The sequence below is a fragment of the Lethenteron reissneri genome, chromosome 68 (assembly GCF_015708825.2).
Source record: "Lethenteron reissneri isolate LAM-NWPU_2019-01 chromosome 68, ASM1570882v1, whole genome shotgun sequence".
In the NCBI taxonomy this organism is placed as follows: domain Eukaryota; kingdom Metazoa; phylum Chordata; class Hyperoartia; order Petromyzontiformes; family Petromyzontidae; genus Lethenteron; species Lethenteron reissneri.
Window position 1 is genome coordinate 6,239,382 of NC_083846.1, and position 25,013 is coordinate 6,264,394.

The following is a 25,013-nucleotide window of genomic DNA, read 5'->3' on the forward strand; positions in this document are numbered from 1 at the left end:
GGTAGTGTTGAGTCTATGGGTAGTGTTGAGTCTATGGGTAGTGTTGAGTCTATGGGTAGTGTTGAGTCTATGTGAGTGTTAGTTATGGGTAGTGTTGAGTCTATGGGCAGTGTTGAGTCTATGGGTAGTGTTGAGTCTATGGGCAGTGTTGAGTCTATGGGTAGTGTTAGTGTCTATGGGTAGTGTTGAGTCTATGGGTAGTGTTGAGTCTATGGGTAGTGTTGAGTCTATGGGTAGTGTTGAGTCTATGGGTAGTGTTGAGTCTATGGGCAGTGTTGAGTCTATGGGTAGTGTTGAGTCTATGGGCAGTGTTGAGTCTATGGGTAGTGTTGAGTCTATGGGTAGTGTTGAGTCTATGGGCAGTGTTGAGTCTATGGGTAGTGTTGAGTATATGGGCAGTGTTGAGTCTATGGGTAGTGTTGAGTCTATGGGCAGTGTGAGTCTATGGGTAGTGTTGAGTCTATGGGTAGTGTTGAGTCTATGGGCAGTGTTGAGTCTATGGGCAGTGTTGAGTCTATGGGTAGTGTTGAGTCTATGGTAGTGTTGAGTCTATGGGCAGTGTTGAGTCTATGGGTAGTGTTGAGTCTATGGGCAGTGTTGAGTCTATGGGCAGTGTTGAGTCTATGGGTAGTGTTGAGTCTATGGGTAGTGTTGAGTCTATGGGCAGTGTTGAGTCTATGGGTAGTGTTGAGTCTATGGGCAGTGTTGAGTCTATGGGTAGTGTTGAGTCTATGGGTAGTGTTGAGTCTATGGGCAGTGTTGAGGATATAGTTAGCAGTGTTGAGTCTCTGAGCAGTGTTGAGTCTATGGGCAGTGTTGAGTCTATGGGCAGTGTTAAGGATATAGTTAGCAGTGTTGAGTCTCTGAGCAGTGTTGAGTCTATGGGCAGTGTTGAGTCTATGGGTAGTGTTGAGTCTATGGGCAGTGTTAAGGATATAGGTAGCAGTGTTGAGTCTCTGAGCAGTGTTGAGTCTATGGGCAGTGTTGAGTCTATGGGCAGTGTTGAGTCTATGGGTAGTGTTGAGTCTATGGGCAGTGTTAAGGATATAGGTAGCAGTGTTGAGTCTCTGAGCAGTGTTGAGTCTCTGAGCAGTGTTGAGTCTATGGGCAGTGTTGAGTCTATGGATAGTGTTGAGTCTATGGGCAGTGTTGAGGATATGGGCAGTGTTGAGTCTATGGGCAGTGTTGAGGATATAGGTAGCAGTGTTGAGTCTATGGGTAGCAGTGTTGAGTCTATGGGCAGTGTTGAGGATATGGGTAGCAGCGTTGAGTCTATGGGCAGTGTTGAGGATATAGGTAGCAGCGTTGAGTCTATGGGTAGCAGTGTTGAGTCTATGGGTAGTGTTGAGTCTATGGGTGGCAGTGTTGAGGATATAGGTAGCAGTGTTGAGTCTATGGGTTGCAGTGTTGAGTTTATGGTGCAGTGTTGGGTCTATGGGCAGTGTTGAGTCTATGGGTAGCAGTGTTGAGTCTATGGTGCAGTGTTGAGTCTATGGTGCAGTGTTGGGTCTATGGGCAGTGTTGAGTCTATGGGTAGCAGTGTTGAGTCTATGGTGCAGTGTTGGGTCTATGGGCAGTGTTGAGTCTATGGGTAGCAGTGTTGAGTCTATGGTGCAGTGTTGGGTCTATGGGCAGTGTTGAGTCTATGGGAAGCAGTGTTGAGTATATGGGCAGCAGTGTTGAGTCTATGGTGCAGTGTTGGGTCTATGGTGCAGTGTTGGGTCTAGGGGAAGTGTTGAGTCTATTGGGCTTCACGGGCGGACACGTGTCTGTGTGCGTGTCTCACTGTCACACATGAGGAGATCGGCGTTGAGAGAGAAGCCAGGTTGACACTCGCAGATGTACGACCCATTCGTGTTGACGCAAGTCTGGTTGCACTTGTCGCTGTTCAGCTTGCATTCGTCCACATCTGCAACGACCACACACGAAGACAGAGATCCCCCGTGTAGCCTTAACAGACTGTTCGGGCAGAGAATTATACAAACTCCACTCACTCGCTCTCACTCTGTAAAACAGGGGGAGATCATACAAACTACACTCACTCACTCTGTAGGACAGGGGGAGATCATACAAACTCCCCTCACTCTCACTCTGTAGGACAGGGGGAGATCATACACACTCCACTCACTCACTGTGTAGAACTGGGGGAGATCACACAAACTTCACTCACTCACTGTGTAGAACAGGGGGAGATCACACAAACTCCACTCACTCAGTCTGTAGAACAGGGGGAGATCACACAAACTCCACTCACTCTGTAGAACAGGGGGAGATCACACAAACTCCACTCACTCACTCATGCTGTAGAACAGGCAGAGATCATACAAACTCAACTCACTCACTCTGTAGAACAGGGGGAGATCATACAAACTCTACTCACTCTGTAAAACAGGGGGAGATCATACAAACTCCACTCACTCACTGTGTAGAACAGGCGGAGATCATACAAACTCCACTCACTCTATAAAACAGGGGGAGATAATACAATCTCCACTCACTGTGTAGAACAGGGGGAGATCAAACAAACTCCACACACTCACTCACTCTGTAGAACAGGGGTAGATCATACAAACTCCACTCACTCACTGTGTAGAACAGGCGGAGATCATACAAACTCCACTCACTCTATAAAACAGGGGGAGATAATACAATCTCCACTCACTGTGTAGAACAGGGGGAGATCAAACAAACTCCACACACTCACTCACTCTGTAGAACAGGCAGAGAACATAGAAACTCCACTCACTCACTCTGCAGAACAGGGGCAGGGAGAACGTACAAACTCCACTCACTCACTCTGTAGAACAGGGGAAGGGATAACGTACAAACTCCACTCACTCACTCTGCAGAACAGGGGGAGATCATACAAACTACACACACTCACTCACTCTGTAGAACAGGGAAGAGAGAACGTACAAGACGTCACACCGAAAAGGGCTCCCGAGTCAGCAATCAAACCCAGGCCCTTCTGGCTGCCACCGGAGTCGCGACGTTCGCCCTCTGCGTACCGATACAGGACGAGCTGTCCGTCGCCAACTCCCAGCCGGCCATGCAGCTGCACTGGAATCCTCCGAGCAGCTCGGTGCACGTGTGCGCACAGGGGCTGCTGGCGCACTCCAACACATCTGTAAGAACGCACACACGACGGCAATCGTCGACGTCTCCCCCGTCGCCCGTGTGCAGTGACATGGAATGGGTCACCGTGGAACGCAGCGCCGGCTGCTGGCAGAGAAGAGGATCTGCGGTTGCAGCAGCCCTGTCCGTCAGCAGGTCACGTGATAAGCCAGAGAGAGGGACGTAGGGCAAAGGTGATAGGGGGGGGGGGGGGCACGTGAGGTGAGCCCGGGAACCCGCTAGGAGGTTCTAGAAGGGGGGCGTGGCCGGGGGCAGAGCGAGGCCTCGCCGGGAGGATAAAAGGGGACCCCCGAGCGAAGGCTCGGGGCTGTCGCTGTGAGTGGGATCCCGTCGGGCTGCTGGAGTCTTCGTCGACGTCCTCACCTCCGCGGCGTCGTCACTCAGGCAGTCCGCTAGCCGTCCCGACTGAGAGTGTAGCCACCCCCTGTACCCCGTGACGGCTGTGATAAATAGAGTGCCTCCTACTCCAAGTGTCTCTGAGTGTCTCACTACACATTTATGTAGCCTTCAAGAGGCTGTCGGGGCAAGCGCTGCTCATGAGCAGCACCGATGCAGGCCGGCACGGCACACGAGGGGGTTGGTGGCCGGCGCCAGGCCCGGCCGCCTTTGTATCTCCCCCAGTGGCAATGTTTACTACACACCGCACCAGGTACTCATTTGAGGCTGAGTCGACCTAGGGGAGGCCCAGGACCTGCTTCAGATAATCGTCACCGGTGTTGGTAGCCGTGTGCGGTAATCGAACTCGGGTTCACCAGGTTCGTAGTGCAGCAGTGCGCTAACCGCTTCTTCACCACCGCTCCTCCCAACGTTACAGACAAAGATCCCCTGTGTAGCCGAGATTTTATCTCAGAATCAGGGAACATTTATTTAACGATGAAGAATCCCTTGAGCTAGCAAGATATTTTTTTACAGATGTCCAGTAGCGGTTACACGGGCACAGAACGTAACGGCAGCAAACACACGATACACAAACACCACGGGAGTGCGGTGGCCCCCCTACAGTGCCGGATGATCCTCGTAGCAACAGGAGCTGCACATGCTGTAGCTACACATGTTGTAGCTGCGCGTGTAGTAGCTGCACATGTAGTAGCTACACGTGTAGTAGCTACACGTGTTGTAGCTACATGTGTAGAAGCTGCACGTGTAGTAGCTACACAGGCTACGGGCCCCGCACTTTCAAGGGCCCCACGCTCAATGCTTTCAAGCTATCAATTCCGGTTCAGTGATTCTACACTTGCTCTATTACTATAGTACTATACCACCTTCGACTTTTACGAACGACTGGGTGTTTAAGGTTATCGATTTGCCGTATTATCCGGCTGTATAGCGAATGAAAACATACAATCACTTTACTATGCAAGTTAAAAAATGTGTGTTTTATTATTTGTGTTTTTGTTAAGTTAGTGCCCCTTTATAACACATTGCTCGAGGCCCTGCACCAGCTTCACTCGGCACTGCTCCCTTACGTGGTAAAAAAGAAGAACATTTCTATATATAGCGGCATAGTCGCTTTTCGTTTACGTACCGATGCAAGTCACTTTATCAACGTCCAGACGGAATCCTTTGAGGCACGTGCAGTGGAAGCTCCCGTCCGTGTTCACGCAGTCGCCCAGGCAGCCGTCCGTGTCGAGGGCACACTCGTCAATGTCTACACGACGCAGGCAACGTGGACAAAGGGTGACCCACCCCCCGTGTCGCCGTTAGCAGACAGTTGGGGCGAGTGCTGTTCACGAGCAGGCCGGCACTGCAGCACACGAGGGGGTGGGTGGCCAGCGCCACGCCCGGCCGCCTTTGTCTCACCAGTGGTGGTGTGTACACACCGCACCAGTTACTCATTCGCCCACTAACTCACCCACTCACTCACTCAAACACTAATTCACCCACTCACCCACCCGCTCACTCACTCACTCACCCGCTCACTCACCCACTCACTCAACCACTAACTCACGCGCTCACACACTCACCCACCCGCTCACTAACTCACCCACTCACTCACTCACCCACCAACTCACCCACTCACACACTCACCCACCCGCTCACTCACTCATTCACCCGCTAACTCACCCACCCACTAACTCATTCACCCACTAACTCACCCACTCACTCACCCACCCACTCACTCATTCGCTCACTAACTCACCCACTCACTCACCCACTAACACACTCACCCATTCACTCACTCACCCATTAACTCACCCACCCACTCACTCATTCACCCACTAACTCACCCACTCACTCACCCACCCACTCACTCACTCATTCGCTCACTAACTCACCCACTCACTCACTCACCCACTAACTCACCCACTGACACACTCACCCACCTGCTCACTCCTTCACCCATTAACTAACCCATGCACTCACTCATTCACCCACTAACTCACCCACTCACTCAACCACCCACCCACTCACTCACTCATCCGCTCACTCACTCACCCACTAACTCACCCACTGACACGCTCACCCATCTGCTCACTCCTTCACCCATTAACTCACGCACGCACTCACTCATTCACCCACTAACCCACCCACTCACTCACCCACCCGCTCACTCACCCACCCGCTCACCCACCCACTCGCTCACTCACCCACCCGCTCACCCACTTGCTCATCCACCCACCTACTCACCCACCCACCTACTCACCCACCCACCTACTCACCCATCCGCTCACCCACCCACTCACCCACCCACCTACTCACCCACCCACCCACTCACCAACCCACCCACCTACTCACCCACGCACCTACTCACCCACCTACTCACCCACCCACCCACTCACCAACCCACCCACCTACTCACCCACCCACCTACTCACCCACCTACTCACCCACCCACCCACTCACCTACTCACCCACCCACCTACTCACCCACTCACTCACCCGCCCACCCACTCACCCACCCACCCACCTACTCACCCGCTCACCCACCCACCCACCTACTCACCCACCCACCCACCCACCTACTCACCCACCCACTCACCTACTCACCCACCCACCCACCCACCTACTCACCCACCCACTCACTCACCCACCCACCTGCTCACCCACCCGCTCACCCACCCACAAGACAGACGTTCAAGTGCAGGAGCTGCACTCAGTGCCTCTCTCCCCGCACCTTCACAGCTGCTGTTGTCTTTGCCCAGTTTCCATCCGCTAGAGCAGGAGCAGGCGAAGGCGCCGACCGAGTTGGTGCAGCTCTGGTTGCAGGGGCCCGGAGAAGGCGCGCACTCGTCAACGTCTGCCGGGAGACAGAGACAAAGATCCCCCGTGTAGCCTTCAACACATCGTTGGGGAAAGTGCTGTTCGTGGCGAGTGAGCAGCAGCACCGTGGCACACGAGAGGGGTGGTTCGCCACGCTCGGCCGCCTTTGTCTCCCCCAGCGGCGATGTTTAACAACATCGAACCAGGTGCTCGTTTGAGGCCGAGTCGACCTAGGGGAGGAGGCCCAGGACCTGTTCAGATAATCGTCACTGGCGGCATTGGTGGCCGTGAGCGGGAATCGAACTCAGGTCATAGACGGGTTCGTAGCGCAGCAGCGCAGCGCTAACCGCTGCACCACCGCTCCCCACACAACGCCTTGACATGATTTTCAGTTTACCAGGTAAGGCCCACTGAGCCACAGAGCTCGTTCTGGTGACACGTAATGACTGACCACGGGGAGAGAGAGAGACGCAGGCTCCAAGTATACATCAGCGGGATCGAACCCACGACCTCCTGTACACCAGGCGAGGTAGTTAACATCTCCTGGCCACCGTGATGATGATGAGAGAGACGCAAACTCCAAATACACAGCTGGTGTCAGGGTCGGGAGCGAACTCACGACCTCCTGTATACCAGGCGAGGGAGTTAACATCTCATAGCCACCGTGATGATGATGAGAGAGACGCAGACTCCAAATACACAGTTGGTGTCAGGGTCGGTATCATACCCACGACCTCCTGTGTAACAGGCGAGGTAGTTAACATCTCCTAGCCACCGTGATGATGATGAGAGAGACGCAGACTCCAAATACACAGCTGGTGTCAGGGTCGGTATCGTACCCACGACCTCCTGTGTAACAGGCGAGGGAGTTAACATCTCCTAGCCACCGTGATGATGATGAGAGAGACGCAGACTCCAAATACACAGCTGGTGTCAGGGTCGGTATCGTACCCACGACCTCCTGTGTAACAGGCGAGGTAGTTAACATCTCCGAGCCACCGTTGCGCCCATGGTGGACTGGTTTGAAGCAGCAACTCAGTTAGAGATGAGTGTCTAAGTGGGAGCGGCTATTGTAAAGTAAGGGGTTTGTCACGTGAACAAAAGTGCCAATTCGTTTCTAGTACAGCACTAACCGGTCGTGTGGTTGGGGAGTAAACCCACTGCAACGTTTACAATCCGAGTAGCCGTGACGTTTTGCCGGTAATTACAACAACAACGACAACAACCAGCAGCAGCATCAGGCGACAGCCACAGAGCTGCCGAGGAATCGTCCCCCCTCTTCCTGTTTCGGTCTCCGATAGAGCGGAGGTCACAGATGGGACGTCGTCAACTTGCGCGCCAATGCGGGTGCCGAATCACCACCACCAACAGCAGTCACGTGGGTGTGAACCGCCTTCCACGTGCGGTGACAGTGGAGTCAAGCTGCAGTGTGACGGGGCTCGTGGCTACGAGGATTACCGAGAATAGGGGCGTGGCCAGGTGATCTAGGGACACAGTGGAGTCAACCTGCAGGGCGAGTGGACTAGGGTCAACGAGAAGGATCGGAAACAGGGGTGTGGCCTCGGGACAGGGGCGTGTCCTCGGGACAAGGGGCGTGGCCTCGGGATAAGGGGCGTGGTCACGTCACAGGGGCGTGGTCACGTGACAAGGGGCGTGACCTCGGGACAGGGGCGTGGCCTCGCACCGTATATAAGGCGGACGCGCGGGAGAATCGGGGCTGCCGCAGGGCGTTCTTCGCGGGCTCGAGGGAGAGCCACGTGGCTCCTTAAATAAAGATCCTTCCCGGACAAGCAGCGAAGCCGTCGCTGCTGCACGCGTGAAAGCGTGCCCCCCCTCCCACCCCCTGTGGCCTGTGTTTCACCCGTGGCCTGTATTTCACCCGTGGCCTGTATTTCACCCGTGGCGTGTGTTTTACCGGTGCACGTCGTGGGCGCGCTGAGCACGAATCCGGGGTTGCAGGTGCAGTAGAAGGAGCCGAAGGTGTTGACACAGTTCTGGTTGCACGGCGACGAGGTGCACTCGTCGACGTCTGGGGTCACAACAACAACAACAACGACCGAGTTGGCGACAACAGGAAAAAACGCGGCGGAAGATGAGATTTAAAGGGAGTTTGGGGGTGGGTCAGAGCGGGGAATTTTTAGTCTAACGGTGCATTTTTTTCGCCTTTGGGATCTTGCGCTAGCCCGTCCGCGACGCCACGTGCCGTAGAATGTCGCTGTACGCTCGCCGCTGCCTCTCGTCCATTGGTCAGTCCCAACTCCCAGTTTGTAATAACTTGCCGATTTCTTTCACGTCTAGGAACCACCTCCCCCTCTCCTACCTTGTGCCAAAAATGAATGTGTGTTTGTCGCGTTCTTGGTTAGAGATGGCGTCAATATAAATGTTGCTACCTATAAACCCGCCACCCATCCCGACACCACACGTCCAATTAGCAAAGGATCTTCGCACTGAATCCAAAACGTGCCAATGAGTTACTGCTTCAGCGGTTAGCGCTACGCTGCGCTGCAAACCCGGCGACGATTATCTGAAATGTTCCCGGGTCTCCCTTAGCTCGACTCAGCCTCAAATGAGTACCCGGTGCGGTGTGTAGTAAACATCGCCACTGGGGAGACAAAGGCGGGTGGACAGAGTGGTGCTGACTACCCCACCCCCTCGTGTGCCACCGTGCCGGCCTTCGTAGGTGCTACTAACCAACAGCACTTGTCCCAACAGTCTGTTACCGTCAGCACCAGCGGTGATCCAGTCAAACATCGTAGCCCCCTCTGCGATTTGTCAAAGTCGACGAAAATAACCCGGCGTGTCTCAACAATCTTTTCTTTGATAATAGTTTTTTTACCCTTTCATCTGGCAACAAGACTGACACCTTTTTTACAAGGAGTCATGTTTGCATAGACCACAATACCTGCAGTCATAATGCAAACAAAAAACATAACTCTGAGTTATGTTTTTTGTTTACTCTGAGTTGTGTTTTTTGTTTGCATTATGACTGCAGGTATTGTGGTCTATGCAAACATGACTCCTTGTAAAAAAGGTGTCAGTTTTGTTGCCAGATAAAAGGGTACAAAAACAATTATCATATTTTTTACTGGCAAATGAGGTTCCAATGGTGCAAATCTTTTCTTTTTTCGGACCCAACCCCATATTTCGTATCGCTTTGTTTAATAAAACTAAACACAAGGTAACGTGATCCAACAGCAAGCGCCCCCCCACCCACCCTCCCCCCTTCACAGTTGACCACTCACCAATGCAGGAGTGACCGTCCGCGGCCAGGGCCAGCCCGGAGCCGCAGCTGCAGGTGTAGCTGCCGGCGATGTTGGTGCAGGTGCCGTTGCAGGGAGGTTGAACTTTGGCACACTCGTCGTCATCTGCACAGGGCGCGCGAACAAAGGCGAGTCACCGTACGCTGGTGAGCGATAATGACGCGCGCCCTTCCCCCCCCCCCCCCGCTAGCCCTCGGCGTTCTCCGTTGTGAATGAGTGGAGAGGGAGTGAGCGGAGAGCCCGGAGACAAGATCCACGCGGCCACGGGGAGAGCGAGAGACACGCTGACCCACAAATACAGACGAGAAGCCGCTGCCTCGTGCGCAGCAGGCGAGGGAGATGACATCTCGCAGCCGCTGTGCTAAACAATTCAAAACAATTCCCCGAAAATCACTCAAACTAAAGACGAAACTACGTTTTTGTTTTATTTTACCAGGTCATGCCCACTGAGCTAAGTAGCTCGTTGTCAGAAGCGAGCTGGCCACCAATAAATAGCTGAACGAAGCGGCTTATCGCGTGCACATTGATAGCAGCCAAATACTCTAAACGCGTGACGTTGAATCGTGACGTTGATTCCAAATGTGGAGGGGGGGGAAACCGGAGGAACCGGAGAAAAATCCACGCGACCGCGGGGAGAGATAGAGAGCCAAACAAGCAAACTCCAAATATACAGCAGCAGGCGTCGTCAGAGTGGGGATCTAAACCACGACCTCCTGCGTACCAGGCGAGGGAGTTAACATCTCCTGGCCACTGAGATGCCCCGATGCTACACAATGCCAACCAAGTCCCCAGCTAATCACTCGACTGGCATCACACAGCAGCCGCCCTCCACTTGTAGAGAGAATACAAATATTGAGGCATCTGATGAGCTATGAAGCTATTTTTCAGAGTTGAGTCTATGGGCATCAATACTGCCCATAGACTCACACTGCCCATAGACTCAACACTGCCCATAGACTCACACTGCCCATAGACTCAACACTGCCCATAGACTCAACACTGCACCATAGACTCAACACTGCCCATAGACTCAACACTGCCCATAGACTCAACACTGCACCATAGACTCAACACTGCCCATAGACTCAACACTGCCACAGACTCAACACTGCCCATAGACTCAACACTGCACCATAGACTCAACACTGCCCATAGACTCACACTGCCCATAGACTCAACACTGCCCATAGACTCAACACTGCACCATAGACTCAACACTGCCCATAGACTCAACACTGCCCATAGACTCAACACTGCCCATATCAACACTGCACCATAGACTCAACACTGCCCATAGACTCAACACTGCCCAGACTCAACACTGCCCATAGACTCAACACTGCACCATAGACTCAACACTGCACCATAGACTCAACACTGCCCATAGACTCAACACTGCCCATAGACTCAACACTGCCCATAGACTCAACACTGCCCATAGACTCAACACTGCCCATAGACTCAACACTGCACCATAGACTCAACACTGCCCATAGACTCAACACTGCCCATAGACTCAACACTGCCCATAGACTCAACACTGCCCATAGACTCAACACTGCCCATAGACTCAACACTGCACCATAGACTCAACACTGCCCATAGACTCAACACTGCCCATAGACTCAACACTGCCCATAGACTCAACACTGCACCATAGACTCAACACTGCCCATAGACTCAACACTGCCCATAGACTCAACACTGCCCATAGACTCAACACTGCACCATAGACTCAACACTGCACCATAGACTCAACACTGCCCATAGACTCAACACTGCCCATAGACTCAACACTGCCCATAGACTCAACACTGCCCATAGACTCAACACTGCCCATAGACTCAACACTGCCCATAGACTCAACACTGCACCATAGACTCAACACTGCCCATAGACTCAACACTGCCCATAGACTCAACACTGCACCATAGACTCAACACTGCACCCATAGATTCAACACTGCACCATAGACTGAACACTGCCCATAGATTCAACACTGCACCATAGACTCAACACTGCACCATAGACTCAACACTGCCCATCAGAGTTCAACACTTGCACCATAGACTAACACTGCACCATCGACTCAACACTGCTTAACACCATAGACTCAACACTGACCACCATAGACTCAACACTGCCCATAGACTCAACACTGCTACCCATAGACCTCAACACTGCACATAGACTCAACACTGCCCCTAGACTCAACCAATGCCCCTAGACTCAACACTGCTACCCCATAGACTCAACACTGCACCATAGACTCAACACTGCCCATCAAGACTCAACACTGCCACCATAGACTCAACAATACCCATAGCCTCAACACCTGCCACCCATAGACTCAACACTGCCTACCCATAGACTTCAACACTGCCACCATAGGACTCAACACTGCCCAATAGACTCAACCACTGCCCATTAGATCAACACTTCTACCCATAGACTCAACAACGGCTACCATAGACTCAACACTGACCACCATAGACTCAACACTGCCCATAGACTCAACACTGCACCATAGACTCAACACTGCCCATAGACTCAACACTGCCCATAGACTCAACACTGCCCATAGACTCAACACTGCACCATAGACTCAACACTGCCCATAGACTCAACACTGCCCATAGACTCAACACTGCACCATAGACTCAACACTGCCCATAGACTCAACACTGCCCATAGACTCAACACTGCCCATAGACTCAACTGCATAGACTCAACACTACCCATAGACTCAACACTGCCCATAGACTCAACACTGCCCATAGACTCACACTGCCCATAGACTCAACACTGCACCATAGACTCAACACTGCCCATAGACTCAACACTGCACCATAGACTCAACACTGCACCATAGACTCAACACTGCCCATAGACTCAACACTGCCCATAGACTCAACACTGCCCATAGACTCAACACTGCCCATAGACTCAACACTGCCCATAGACTCAACACTGCCCATAGACTCAACACTGCTACCCATAGACTCAACACTGCACCATAGACTGAACACTGCCCACAGACTCAACACTGCCCATAGACTCAACACTGTCCATAGACTCAACACTGTCCATAGACTCAACACTGTCCATAGACTCAACACTGCCCATAGACTCAACACTGTCCATAGGCTCAACACTGCCCATAGACTCAACACTGCCCATAGACTCAACACTGTCCATAGACTCAATACTGCCCATAGACTCAACACTACCCATAGACTCAACACTGCCCATAGATTCAACACTGTCCATAGACTCAACACTGTCCATAGACTCAACACTGTCCATAGACTCAACACTACCCATAGACTCAACACTGCCCATAGACTCAACACTACCCATAGACTCAACACTGTCCATAGACTCAACACTGCCCATAGACTCAACACTGCCCATAGACTCAACACAGCCCATAGACTCAACACTACCCATAGACTCAACACTGCCCATAGACTCAACACTGCCCACAGACCCAACACAGCCCATAGACTCAACACTGCCCACAGACCCAACACTGCCCACCCCACCACAATACTACCGAGGCCACAGCAATACAACACCAAGGTGCCACCCATCCACCTGGTACCCGGCGGGACCTGTTACCTGCGCAGGTGGAGGCCGTGTCCAGGATGTAGCCGATGGGGCAGTAGCACGCGAACGAGCCGGCGCTGTTGACGCACAGGTTGGAGCAGCCTCCGTTGGCGACGGCGCATTCGTCCACGTCTGGGGAACGGTCAACGCGCGGTCACTCGCCGTTACCCCTCTCTTTGTACCCCTCTCTGTGAACCCTACCAGCCCCTACCCCTCTCTGTGTACCCCTCTCTGTGAACCCCTACCCCTCTCTGTGTACCCCTCTCTGTGAACCCCTACCCCTCTCTGTGTACCCCTGTCTGTGAACCCTACCAGCCCCTACCCCTGTCTGTGTACCCCTCTCTGTGAACCCCTACCCCTCTCTGTGTACCCCTCTCTGTGAACCCCTACCCCTCTCTGTGTACCCCTGTCTGTGAACCCTACCAGCCCCTACCCCTCTCTGTGTACCCCTCTCTGTGAACCCCTACCCCTCTCTGTGTACCCCTGTCTGTGAACCCTACCAGCCCCTACCCCTGTCTGTGTACCCCTCTCTGTGAACCCCTACCCATCTCTGTGTACCCCTACCCCTGTGTGTGAATCCCTACCCCTCTCTGTGTACCCCTCTCTGTGTACCCCTGTCTGTGAACCCCTACCCCTCTCTGTGTACCCCTCTCTGTGAACCCTACCAGCCCCTACCCCTGTCTGTGTACCCCTACCCCTGTCTGTGTACCCCTGTGTGTGAACCCCTACCCCTGTGTGTGAACTCCTACCAGCCCCTACCCCTGTCTGTGAACCCCTACCACTGTGTGTGAACCCCTACCAGCCCCTACCCCTGTCTGTGAACCCCTACCCCTGTGTGTGAACCCCTACCAGCCCCTACCCCTGCCTGTGAACCCCTACCAGCTCCTACCCCTGTGTGTGAACCCCTACCAGCCCCTACCCCTGTTTGTGTACCCCTACCAGCCCCTACCCCTGTGTGTGAACCCCTACCAGCCCTACCCCTGTGTGTGAACCCCTACCCCTGTTTGTGTACCCCTACCAGCCCCTACCCCTGTCTGTGAACCCCTACCAGCCTTACCCCTGTCTGTGAACCCCTACCCCTGTCTGTGTACCCCTACCAGTCCTACCCCTGTCTGTGTACCCCTACCCCTGTCTGGGTTGTATGAGTGTGGTGTGTGTGTGTGGTGTGTGTGTGTAGTGTGTGTGTGGTGTGTGTTGTGTGTGTTGTGTGTGGTGTGTGTGCTGTGTGTGTTGTGTGTGTGATGTGTGTGTGGTGTGTGTGGTGTGTGTGTGTTGTTTGTGTGTGCAAGGACTGGTCAAGATCTCCCCATACCTTCACAGCTGCTGTTGCTTTTGCCCAGTCTCCATTTACCCACCCACCTACCCACCCACTCACCCACCCACCCACCCACTCACTCACCCACTCACCCACTCACTCACCCACCCACTCACCCACCCACTCTCCCACCCACCCGCTTACCCACCCACCCACCTACTTACCCACCTGCCCACCCAACCGCTCACCCACCCACTCACCCACCCACTCACCCACCCACCTACTCACCCACCCACCCACTCACCCACCCGCTCACCCACCCACCCACAAGACAGACGTTTAAGTGCAGGAGCTGCACTCAGTGCCTCTCTCCCCGCACCTTCGCAGCTGCTATTGTCTTTGCCCAGTTTCCATCCGGTAGCGCAGGAGCAGGCGAAGGCGCCGACCGAGTTGGTGCAGGTCTGGTTGCAGGGGCCCGGAGACGCCGCACACTCATCAACGTCTGCGGGAGACAGACACAAAGATCCCCAGCCGGTGAAGCATTTTCTTTTTTTAGTATTTTATGAACAAAGACGATTCAAACGAGACTCGACGGTTTTGTGACTGCACGAGTTACTCTTTGGTTCTTTAGGTAAAGTCACGTAGAAGGGAAATAATACATTAATAAAATTAAAACAATAAATGATCACGACGTTTGGACTACAACACAAGCAATCATCATCAGGTGTGAAATCTACAGGAAGAAAATTTGAAAAAAATATTATTGCTGTGGATTTCACACCTGATGATGATTGCTTGTGTTGCAGTCGAAACGTCGTAAGAATTTTATTGTTTTATTTTTATTCATTTTTTATTTCCCTTCTATGTGACTTTACCGAAAGAACCAAAAATATGAATCCCTGCAGTCACGAAAGCTTTAAATAAAAATTTAAATAATAATAATACGAATGAATGAATGAGTTGTGTGGAGTTCCAGCCCATAGCGGCCGGAGGAGAGGCAATGGCCTTACAAACAAGTATGGAGAAAGCAAGTTGAGTCAACTTATTGGTTCTTTCGGTAAAGTCACGTAGAATGGAAATAATAAAGTAATAATAATAAAACATAATAAAATAATTCTCACGACGTTTCGGCCACAACGCAAGCAGCCGTCCTCAGGTGAAAAACAGGTCTGTCTTCTCGACAGACCTGTTCTCCACCTGGTCTGTCTTCTCGACAGACCTGTTCTCAGACCTGTTCTCCACCTGAGGACGGCAGCTTGCGTTGTGGCCGAAACGTCGTGAAAATTATTTTATTATGTTTTATTTTTATTATTTTATTATTTCACTTCTACGTGACTTTACCGAAAGAACCAAGAAGATGAATCCCTGCAGTCACGAAAGCTTTAAATCGAAGTTTAGTCAAATTAGGAAGTGTAACGCGATGCCATCCCGATAGTCGGTTCAACACGCATAGCCTGGTTCATTACGCTCTTCCAAAGATTGCTCGATTAGAAACAAGCACGGAAAGAACCAAAGAGCAATTCCTGCACTCACGAAAGCTTCAAATCCAGTTAGAACCACTGCCTGTTGCATGTGTAGGAGTGTTACGGGAGGGCAAACAAACACACCAGGGGTGTTTGCGCCCGCACACGTAAGGGTGCCTACATCCACGTCCGCACCGGTGAGCCCCGGGGGGCTGTGACGGCGCTGTGATCCCCCACGGCCCCACCCCTCGGGGGGGAGTTGCTATATAAGGCGGAGAGCCGGTGGGCTCGGGGTCGAGTATTACAGCTTAACCAGTGAAGAGTGAAGACCGGCTAGATAGGCCCTGGGACTCCCCTGGCTCGCTGTCCTTCTAAGGAGCGACCAGGGCAAGCCAGTGGCGTGGCCCCGAGAGCCCAGAGCCGATGCTCTTGTAAGAGCCGGTCTGGTTGGCTAAGGGTGCCGAGATCCTAGCTTGGCCAGAGCTGGATCAGCTAGCCTCCCCTAGCTCTCTAGTTGGAGGACCTGTGAGCAGGCTAGCCGGGCTAGCGCTAGGGGAGTCTCCCTGTTAGACGGGTGAAGGGGCCGTTACCCCTTCAAGTGTTGTGTTCTGCCCTTTGGTTGAATAAATAAGTGTGCCTCCGAATACATCGTCTACGTCTCCTTGAACTCACTACACAGGCTACCAGTGGGATTTTTGTCTTTGTGAGAGTCAATGCCACTAGGGAGACAAAGGCGGACGGGGAGCGTTGAATCTCTGCGTGCGTGTCTCGCTCATCACCATCACAAGTCTTGAGGTCCACTGCGTTGAGGAGGAACCCGGGGTTGCACTTGCAGGCGAACGAGCCGATGGAGTTGACGCAGACTTGCCCACAGGGAGAAGACGCGCACTCATTGTCATCTGTAGGGAGGGCGTGGGGGGGGGGGAGTGGGTAGGGTGGGGGGGGAGTAGGGGGTGGGGGGAAGGGTGGGGGGGGAAGGGTGGGGGGAAGGGTGGGGGGGGAAGAGTGGGGGAGTGAGAGTGGGTAGAGTGGGTAGTGTGGGGGGGGAGTAGGGGGTGGGGGGAAGGGTGGGGGGGGTAGGGGGTGGGGGTGGGGGGAAGGGTGGGGGGGGTAGGGGGTGGGGGTGGGGGGAAGGGTGGGGAGGAAGAGTGGGGGAGTCAAAGTGGGTAGTGTGGGGGGGGGGGAGTAGGGGGTGGGGGTGGGGGTGGAGGGAAGGGTGGGGGGGAAGAGTGGGGGAGTGAGAGTGGGTAGGGTGGGGGGGAGTAGGGGGTGGGGGTGGGGGAAGGGTGGGTGGGTAAGGGAAGGGTGGGGGGGGGGTGAAACACAAGGGACGAGAAGGCACGCGCACGGAGGGATTCCGTGAAGTATTCCTCGGGAGAGAATGGGATGCGTTGGGATTGCAGGCCGCTTGTGTACGTTGAACTTCTGTCGCACCGTACGTCGGCAGGCGAGGTAGTCAACATCTCCTAGCCACCGTGATGATGACAGAGAGAGAGACGCAAACTCCAAATATACAGCAGCAGCAGCAGGCATCGTCAGGGTCGTGATCGAACCCACGACCTCCTGTACACCAGGCGAGGTAGTCAACATCTCCTAGCCACCGTGATGATGATGATTGAGAGAGAGGCAGTAGTGGTGCTCGCTCCACCCACCGATGCACTTGCTGTTGTCTTCGGCGAGGACGTATCCCGGATCGCATGAGCAGCTGTAGGAGCCCGCGGAGTTCGCGCAGTGCACGGCGCACACGGCCGGGCTGATCGTGCACTCGTCAATATCTGCACAGGTGTTGAAACATCCACGTCACGTGCACACCAAATACAAAGATCCCTCCCCTGCCGTGTAGCCTCAACAGACTGCGGGGGCAAGTGCTGTTAGCGGCACGCGGGGCGGGTGGGTGGCCAGCACCACGCCCGGCCGCCTTTGTCTCCCCAGTGGCGATGTTTACTGCACACCGCTACACCAGGTACTCGTTTGAGGCTGAGTGTTGTTGTGAGTGTTGTTGTGAGTGTTGTGAGTGTTGTTGTGACTGTTGTTGTGAGTGTTGTTGTGAGTGTTGTTGGGATTGATGATGTGAGTGGTGTTGTTGTTGTGAGTGTTGTGAGTGTTGTTGTTGTGAGTGTTGTTGTGAGTGTTATGAGTGTTGTTGTGACTGTTGTTGTGAGTGTTGTTGTGAGTGTTGTTGGGATTGATGATGTGAGTGGTGTTGTTGTTGTGAGTGTTGTTGTGAGTGTTGTTGTGAGTGTTGTGAGTGTTGTGAGTGTTGTTTTTGTTGTGAGTGTTGTTGTTGTTGTGAGTGTTGTGAGTGTTGTTGTGAGTGTTGTGAGTGTTGTTGTTGTTGTGAGTGTTGTTGTTGTTGTGAGTGTTGTGAGTGTTGTTGTGAGTGTTGTGAGTGTTGTTGTTGTTGTGAGTGTTGTTGTTGTGAGTGTTTTGAGTGTTGTTGTGAGTGTTGTTGTTGTGAGTGTTGTGAGTGTTGTTGTTGTGAGTGTTGTGAGTGTTGTTGTTGTTGTGAGTGTTGTTGTTGTGAGTGTTGTTGTTGTTGTTGTGAGTGTTGTTGTTGTGAGTGTTGTTGTTGTTGTGAGTGTTGTTGTTGTGAGTGTTGTTGTTGTGAGTGTTGTTGTTGTTGTTGTGAGTGTTGTTGTTGTGAGTGTTGTTGTTGTTGTACCGTCGCAGGCGACTCCGTCCCCCGCGAGCTGGTAGCCCGGTGGGCACGCACAGCGGTGCGAGCTCCACGTGTTGACGCAGAACTGGGAGCACGGAGACACCGCCGCTCCACACTCGTCCACGTCTAGCACAAACAACAACAACAACAACAACGCTGAATGATGCAACAGCAGCCACACAAACAACAACAACAACAACAACGATGAATGATGCAACAGCAGCCACACAAACAACAACAACGACAATGAGAGATGATGCAGCAGCAACACAAACAACAACAACCACAACAACAATGAGAGATGATGCAACAGCAACAGCCACACAAACAACAACAACAACAACAATGAGAGATGATGCAGCAGCAGCCACACAAACAACAACAACAACAATGAGAGATGATGCAACAGCAACAGCCACACAAACAACAACAACAACAATGAGAGATGATGCAGCAGCAGCCACACAAACAACAACAACAACAATGAGAGATGATGCAGCAGCAGCAGCCACACAAACAACAACAACAACAACAATGAGAGATGATGCAACAGCAACACAAACAACAACAACAACAATGAGAGATGATGCAGCAACAGCAGCCACACAAACAACAACAACATCAACGAGAGATGAGCGTTAGCACAAACAACAACAACAACAATGACGCACCTCTGCATGTCCGCCCGTCATCGTTGAGGAGCTGTCCAGCAGGGCAGCTGCAGGAGAAGTTCCCCACGCTGTTGGTGCATTGCGACTCGCACGGAGAGCTGGGGATGCACTCGTCGATATCTGTAAACAACAACAACAACAACAAGGCAAACGCGTCATCGTCAGAAGCAGCAGCATCAGAAGCAGCAGCAGTAGCATCATCATCAGCATCATCATCAGCAGTAGCATCATCATCAGCAGTAGCAGTAGCATCATCATCATTATCAGCAGTAGCATCATCATCATCAGCAGCAGTAGCATCATCATCATTATCAGCAGTAGCATCATCATCAGCATCATCGTCAGCAGTAGCATCATCATCATCAGTGTCATCAGAAGCAGCGTCATCATCAACATCGTCAGCAGTAGCATCATCATCATCAGTGTCATCAGAAGCAGCGTCATCATCAACATCATCATCGTCAGCAGTAGTATCATCATCATCAGTGTCATCAGAAGCAGCGTCATCATCAACATCATCATCATCAGCAGTAGCATCATCATCAGCAGTAGCATCATCATCAACATCACCACCAGTGTCATCAGCAGCAGTGGCATCAGCATCATCATCAGCGTCATCATCACTGTCGCTTCTCGCCGTCACGCGCCCTGCCCTGTGTGCGTTGAACATCTTTCGCACCGTACGTAGCCAACCGTGGCTAATCCGAGTTGCGGGGGGAAGGACAACAATCTAAACAACAACAACAACAAGCAGCAGCAGCAGTTCTAAACAAATGAGTTTGTCAATGTAGACGACGATTTCAAAGTGGCATCACAGCTCCCTGTGGGCTTCCAAAGAACGTTCCAGACGGCCCTGGAGGCAGCGCGATCTGCGCGTCAAGGTTGGTGATGTTGGAATGAAAGAGGCTCGTGAAGGACGCTGCTGCTGCTGCTACTACTGGGCACTTGGAGGCAGTCGCCTCTCCAGCAACAACAACAACAACAACGGAGGGTAGAGGAGCGACGCTCACAACAACGAGCTGAACGCCGGGCGGCTAAAGCACAGCAAGTTGGCACAGTGGGGGTACAGCTGGTGGTGCATCTACCAGGGGTCATCTCAGTCGGGCAACCCATGGCACCTGCTGGGTCTGTCCCGTGACCTCCACCTGCACCTAGCCTGGCACAGTAGAGGGGTACAGCTGGTGGTGCATCTACTGGTCATCTCAGTCAGTCGACCCATGGCACCTGCTGGGTCTGTCCCGAAAACTCCTCCTGCACCTAGCCTGGCACAGTAGGGGGTACAGCTGGTGGTGCATCTACCAGTGGCCATCTCAATCGGGCAACCCATGGCACCTGCTGGGTCTGTCCCGTGACCTCCTCCTGCACCTAGCCTGGCACAGTAGGGGTACAGCTGGTGGTGCATCTGCTGGTCATCTCAATCAGGCAACTCATGGCACCTGCTGGGTCTGTCCCGTGACCTCCTCCTACCAGCAGTGAGGCCTTCGACACTTCACGTGGTAGCCTCAAAGTGCACCTAGCCTGGCACAGGCGCCGTGGGGACGTAACTTTGTGACGAAGGGGGTGTTGGTATTGGTAGGTGTGTATGTGTGTGTGTACGTGTGTCAAGGTTGGTGATGTTTGTGTTTATGTGCAGCGGTTAGCACGACGAACCCGGTTTTAAGCCGAGTTCGATTCCAGCTCAGGGCCACCAACACCACCAGTGACGATTCTCTGAACCGGTCATGGTCCTCCCCTAGGTCGACTCAGACTCAAATGAGCACTCTCGGGTGCTGCTCGCTAGCAACAGCACTTGCCCCTACAGTCTGTTGAGGCTTTACGGGGCGTGTTAGGAAGCTTTGTCTCTGTACTCACCATCACAAGCCAGGCCGTCGGCAGCTATGGTGTAGCCGCTGTTGCACGCGCATTTGAACGAGCCGATGGAGTTGATGCAGATCTGAGCACAGGGGCTTGGCAGAGCCTTACACTCGTCAACATCTGTTTTGGGGGCAGAAGTGCGATCGTTACAATCATCGTCATTCAGAGTAAGCACCATCATCATCGTCGTCGTCATCATCTCCCAAGCCAACGTGATGATGATGATGATGAGACAGAGAGACGCAAACTCCAAATACACAACCGGTGCCGTCAGGATCGAGATCGAACCCACGACCTCCTGTGTACCAGGCGAGGTAGTTAACATCTCCTAGCCACCGTGATGATGATGAGAAAGACACGCAAACTCCAAATATACAGCTGGAATTATCAGGGTTAGAGATCGAACCCACGACCTCCTGTGTACCAGGCGAGGTAGTCAACATCTCTTAGCCACCGTGATGATGATGATGATGAGAGAGACACGCAAACTCCAAATATACAGCAGGCGTCAGGGTTCAGGATCGAATCCACGACCTCCTGTGTACCAGGCGAGGAAGTTAACATCTCCGCGCTCACCTTCACAGGACAGGCTGTCGGCCCCCAGGGTGTAGCCGGCGTTGCAGGAGCAGCTGAAGGATCCGTCGGAGTTGGTGCAGGTCTGTCCACAGCCTCCGTTCTGTGTCAAGCACTCGTCGATGTCTGGGTGGGGTGGTGGGTGGTGTGGGTGGTGGTGGGGTGGGTGGGTGGGGTGGGTGGTGGTGGTGTGGGTGGTGGTGGGGTGGGTAGGGTGGGTGGTGGTGGGTGGTGGTGGTGGTGTGGGTGGTGGTGGGGTGGGTGGGTGGTGTGGGTGGTGGTGGGGTGGGTGGGTGGTTGGGTGGGGTGGGTGTTGTGGGTGGTGGTGGGTGGGTGGGTGGGGTGGGTGTTGTGGGTGGTGGTGGGTGGGTGGGTGGGGTGGGTGGTGGGTGGTGGTGGTGGTGGGTGGGGTGGGTGGGTGGGTGGGGTGGGTGGTGGTGGTGGTGGGTAGTGGTGGGTGGTGGGTGGTGATGGGTGGTGGTGGGGAGAGAGGATTGTGAGTCTCGGTTTCACCATACTTCACCACGCACGGTCACGTGTGGATAGGGAGGAGAGGGGGTAGGGGGTGTCGGGGGGGAGGTGGTGAGGGGGTGAAGGGGAGTTTGGGGTGGGGGCAGGGGGCGTAGAAGAGTAGAAACCCTCCACCCCCCACCCCCCTGCAACGTTGGGGAAACGATGGGTCAAGGTTGGAGCAACGTTGGGTCAAGGTTTGACCAACATTGGGGAAACGTTGGGTCAAGGTTGGAGCAACGTTGGGTCAAGGTTTGACCAACGTTGGGGAAACGATGGGTCAAGGTTGGAGCAACGTTGGGTCAAGGTTTGACCAACATTGGGGAAACGTTGGGTCAAGCTTGGAGCAACGTTGGGTCAAGGTTTGACCAACGTTGGGAAAACGATGGGTCAAGGTTGGAGCAGCGTTGGCTCAAGGTTGGAGCAACGTTGGGGCAACGTTGGGTCAAGGTTGGCTCAAGGTTGGACCAACGTTGGGGCAACGTTGGGGCGCAACGTCATGCAAACGTCGGGCGCCAACGTCGGTTTCGTGTCGATGCCACGTACCGGTTTCGCACAGGAGGCCCGTGTATCCTGACGGGCAGCTGCACGTGTTGTTGGAGCTGCACACGCCGCCGTTGAGACACTGGTCCTGGCACGTGACTGTGGAAGGGACAGGGAGGGGCGGGTCCATTGGCACCGCGGGCGAAAGAAAGCGGCGAAGAGACCCACGGCCCAACGCGGCACTCGCGCTCGCACACACGAACTGCGACGACCGCGCAACGAACAAAAACTAAACAAGTATAACCCGTAAAAACTAAGTTTTTCACTATAAATCCTTTATATGCGTGGCGGCTAGAGTCCTCTCGTCCTCTGGCTTGAGATGGCTGCCACCTATGGGTCAGATGATTGTCTGCAGTATTAAACAATTGGTAATTAAATATTTAATTTGTTTTCCATAAACAGTGTACAGTTTTGGAAAAAAAATTCACGAACATTAATTGTCTCGCACAACGAGTCTGTGTGCAAAATGTCAGCTCGATTGGATCATGGGAAGTGGGTTAAAAAAACGACCGAAAGATTTGCACGGTCGTAAGCAAGCAAGCAAGCACGCAAGCAAGCGAACTTAATATAAAGAATTTAAAAACGTCATCTCCGAAAGAGCTTCGAAGCTCTTCGGATTGATTCCTCCGGTCTAAGTGCCGGCCGTGTCGCTCTGGCCCGACGAGGGCACGGGGAACGCGCCGCCGCCGGCGACGACGAGGAGGGAAACTCTCGCTTCCCGGACTTTGTGTTTGGTGGAGTATCGGTCGCGGCTAGCCAGAAGTCTGCAGTGTCTCGAGCGAAGTGATCGTCCTTGCGCTGATGTAGATTGGGTGGGTTCGCTGTGGATGTTGCTCTGATGTCCACGTCATTGTGTGTTGCATTAAACGCATCAACTCACTTGCACTCAGTATATTGTGAGTCTATGGGTCTCTGAGTGAGTCTATGGCTTTCTGAGTGAGTCTACTGGTCTCTGAGTGAGTCTATGGTTGTGTGAGTGAGTCTATGGGTCTCTGCGTGAGTCTGTGTCTCTGTGTGAGTCTATGGGTCTCTGTGTGAGTCTATGGGTCTCTGTGTGAGTATATGCGTCTCTGAGTGAGTCTATGGGTCTCTGTGGGAGTCTATGGGTATCTGTGTGAGTCTATAGGTCTCTGAGTGAGTCCATGGGTCTCTGTGTGAGTCTATGTGTCTCTGTGTGAGTCTATGGGTCTCTGAGTGCGTCTATGGGTCTCTGTGTGAGTCTATGGGTCTCTGAGTGAGTCTATGGGTCTCTGAGTGAGTCTATGTGTCTCTGTGTGAGTCTATGTGTCTCTGTGTGAGTCTATGGGTCTCTGTGTGAGTCTGTGTGTCTCTGTGTGAGTGTATGGGTCTCTGTGTGAGTCTATGTGTCTCTGTGTGAGTCTATGGGTCTCTGTGTGAGTCTATGTGTCTCTGTGTGAGTCTGTGTGTCTCTGTGTGAGTCTATGTGTCTCTGTGTGAGTCTATGTGTCTCTGTGTGAGTCTATGTGTCTCTGTGTGAGTCTATGTGTCTCTGTGTGAGTCTATGTGTCTCTGTGTGAGTCTATGTGTCTCTGAGTGAGTCTATGTGTCTCTGAGTGAGTCTATGTGTCTCTGAGTGAGTCTATGTGTCTCTGTGTGAGTCTACGTGTCTCTGTGTGAGTCTATGTGTCTCTGTGTGAGTCTATGGGTCTCTGTGTGAGTCTTACAGATGGGACACTCGTCGCCACTGACGAGCCAGCCCGGGCAGCACACGTACTGCGTGATCTGGACCACGCGGTAGCTGAGCTTTGACGTTGTCCTGCAGATCGCAACGGAGGGCAGAGGGCAAGCAGTTTAACACGTAGGCGGGGGGGGGGGCGGGGGGCTTTCGCGACCAATATTATTCATAATGAAGGTGTGTTGGGTTAGATCGCGTGAGTATGAATGTTGTTGTCGTAACCCTCCACCACCCGACACAGACAATTAGTAATGGGTTCGTAGTGCCGTGCGCACACCACTGGACTCAACCCATCATCCTCCCTCCCTGGAGGGGGGGGGGTCGATAAAACGAGCTACCACTTTGTGTGAGGAGGAGGAGAAGGAGGAGGGGGGGTAGGGGGCGTTAACGGGGGTTGTGCATACTGGCCCTCGACATAGGAATGTGGAGTTTCCACGAGGAGGAGTGGGGGTCGGTTTCCCCTCCGACCAGCAGACAACTCACACGAGCGCAGCGTTCTTGTAGTAGGAGATGTAGGTCTGGATTTTGCTGATCTTCTCGGAGCAGACTCCCAACCTGTGGAAGAGAGGCGGGGGGTGGGGGGG

General features: G+C 53.2%; 1 protein-coding gene across 1 annotated transcript in view; it reads right to left on the reverse strand.

Moving 5' to 3' along the window:
• LOC133360366 (fibrillin-1-like) overlaps positions 1-25,013 on the reverse strand; it is a 50,122-nt gene that overhangs the window by 15,074 nt on the left and 10,035 nt on the right. Inside the window, exons 3-19 of the mRNA XM_061579048.1 lie at positions 24,913-24,984; positions 24,419-24,510; positions 22,737-22,832; positions 21,684-21,806; positions 21,105-21,227; positions 19,254-19,373; positions 18,586-18,708; positions 17,576-17,698; positions 16,703-16,822; positions 14,840-14,962; positions 13,218-13,337; positions 9,579-9,701; positions 8,252-8,365; positions 6,251-6,373; positions 4,661-4,783; positions 3,009-3,125; positions 1,787-1,909 (exon numbers count right to left, since the gene is read on the reverse strand). Coding sequence (XP_061435032.1) covers positions 1,787-1,909; positions 3,009-3,125; positions 4,661-4,783; positions 6,251-6,373; positions 8,252-8,365; positions 9,579-9,701; positions 13,218-13,337; positions 14,840-14,962; positions 16,703-16,822; positions 17,576-17,698; positions 18,586-18,708; positions 19,254-19,373; positions 21,105-21,227; positions 21,684-21,806; positions 22,737-22,832; positions 24,419-24,510; positions 24,913-24,984 — 1,958 coding nt within the window. The remainder of the gene's footprint in view (positions 1-1,786; positions 1,910-3,008; positions 3,126-4,660; positions 4,784-6,250; positions 6,374-8,251; positions 8,366-9,578; positions 9,702-13,217; positions 13,338-14,839; positions 14,963-16,702; positions 16,823-17,575; positions 17,699-18,585; positions 18,709-19,253; positions 19,374-21,104; positions 21,228-21,683; positions 21,807-22,736; positions 22,833-24,418; positions 24,511-24,912; positions 24,985-25,013) is intronic.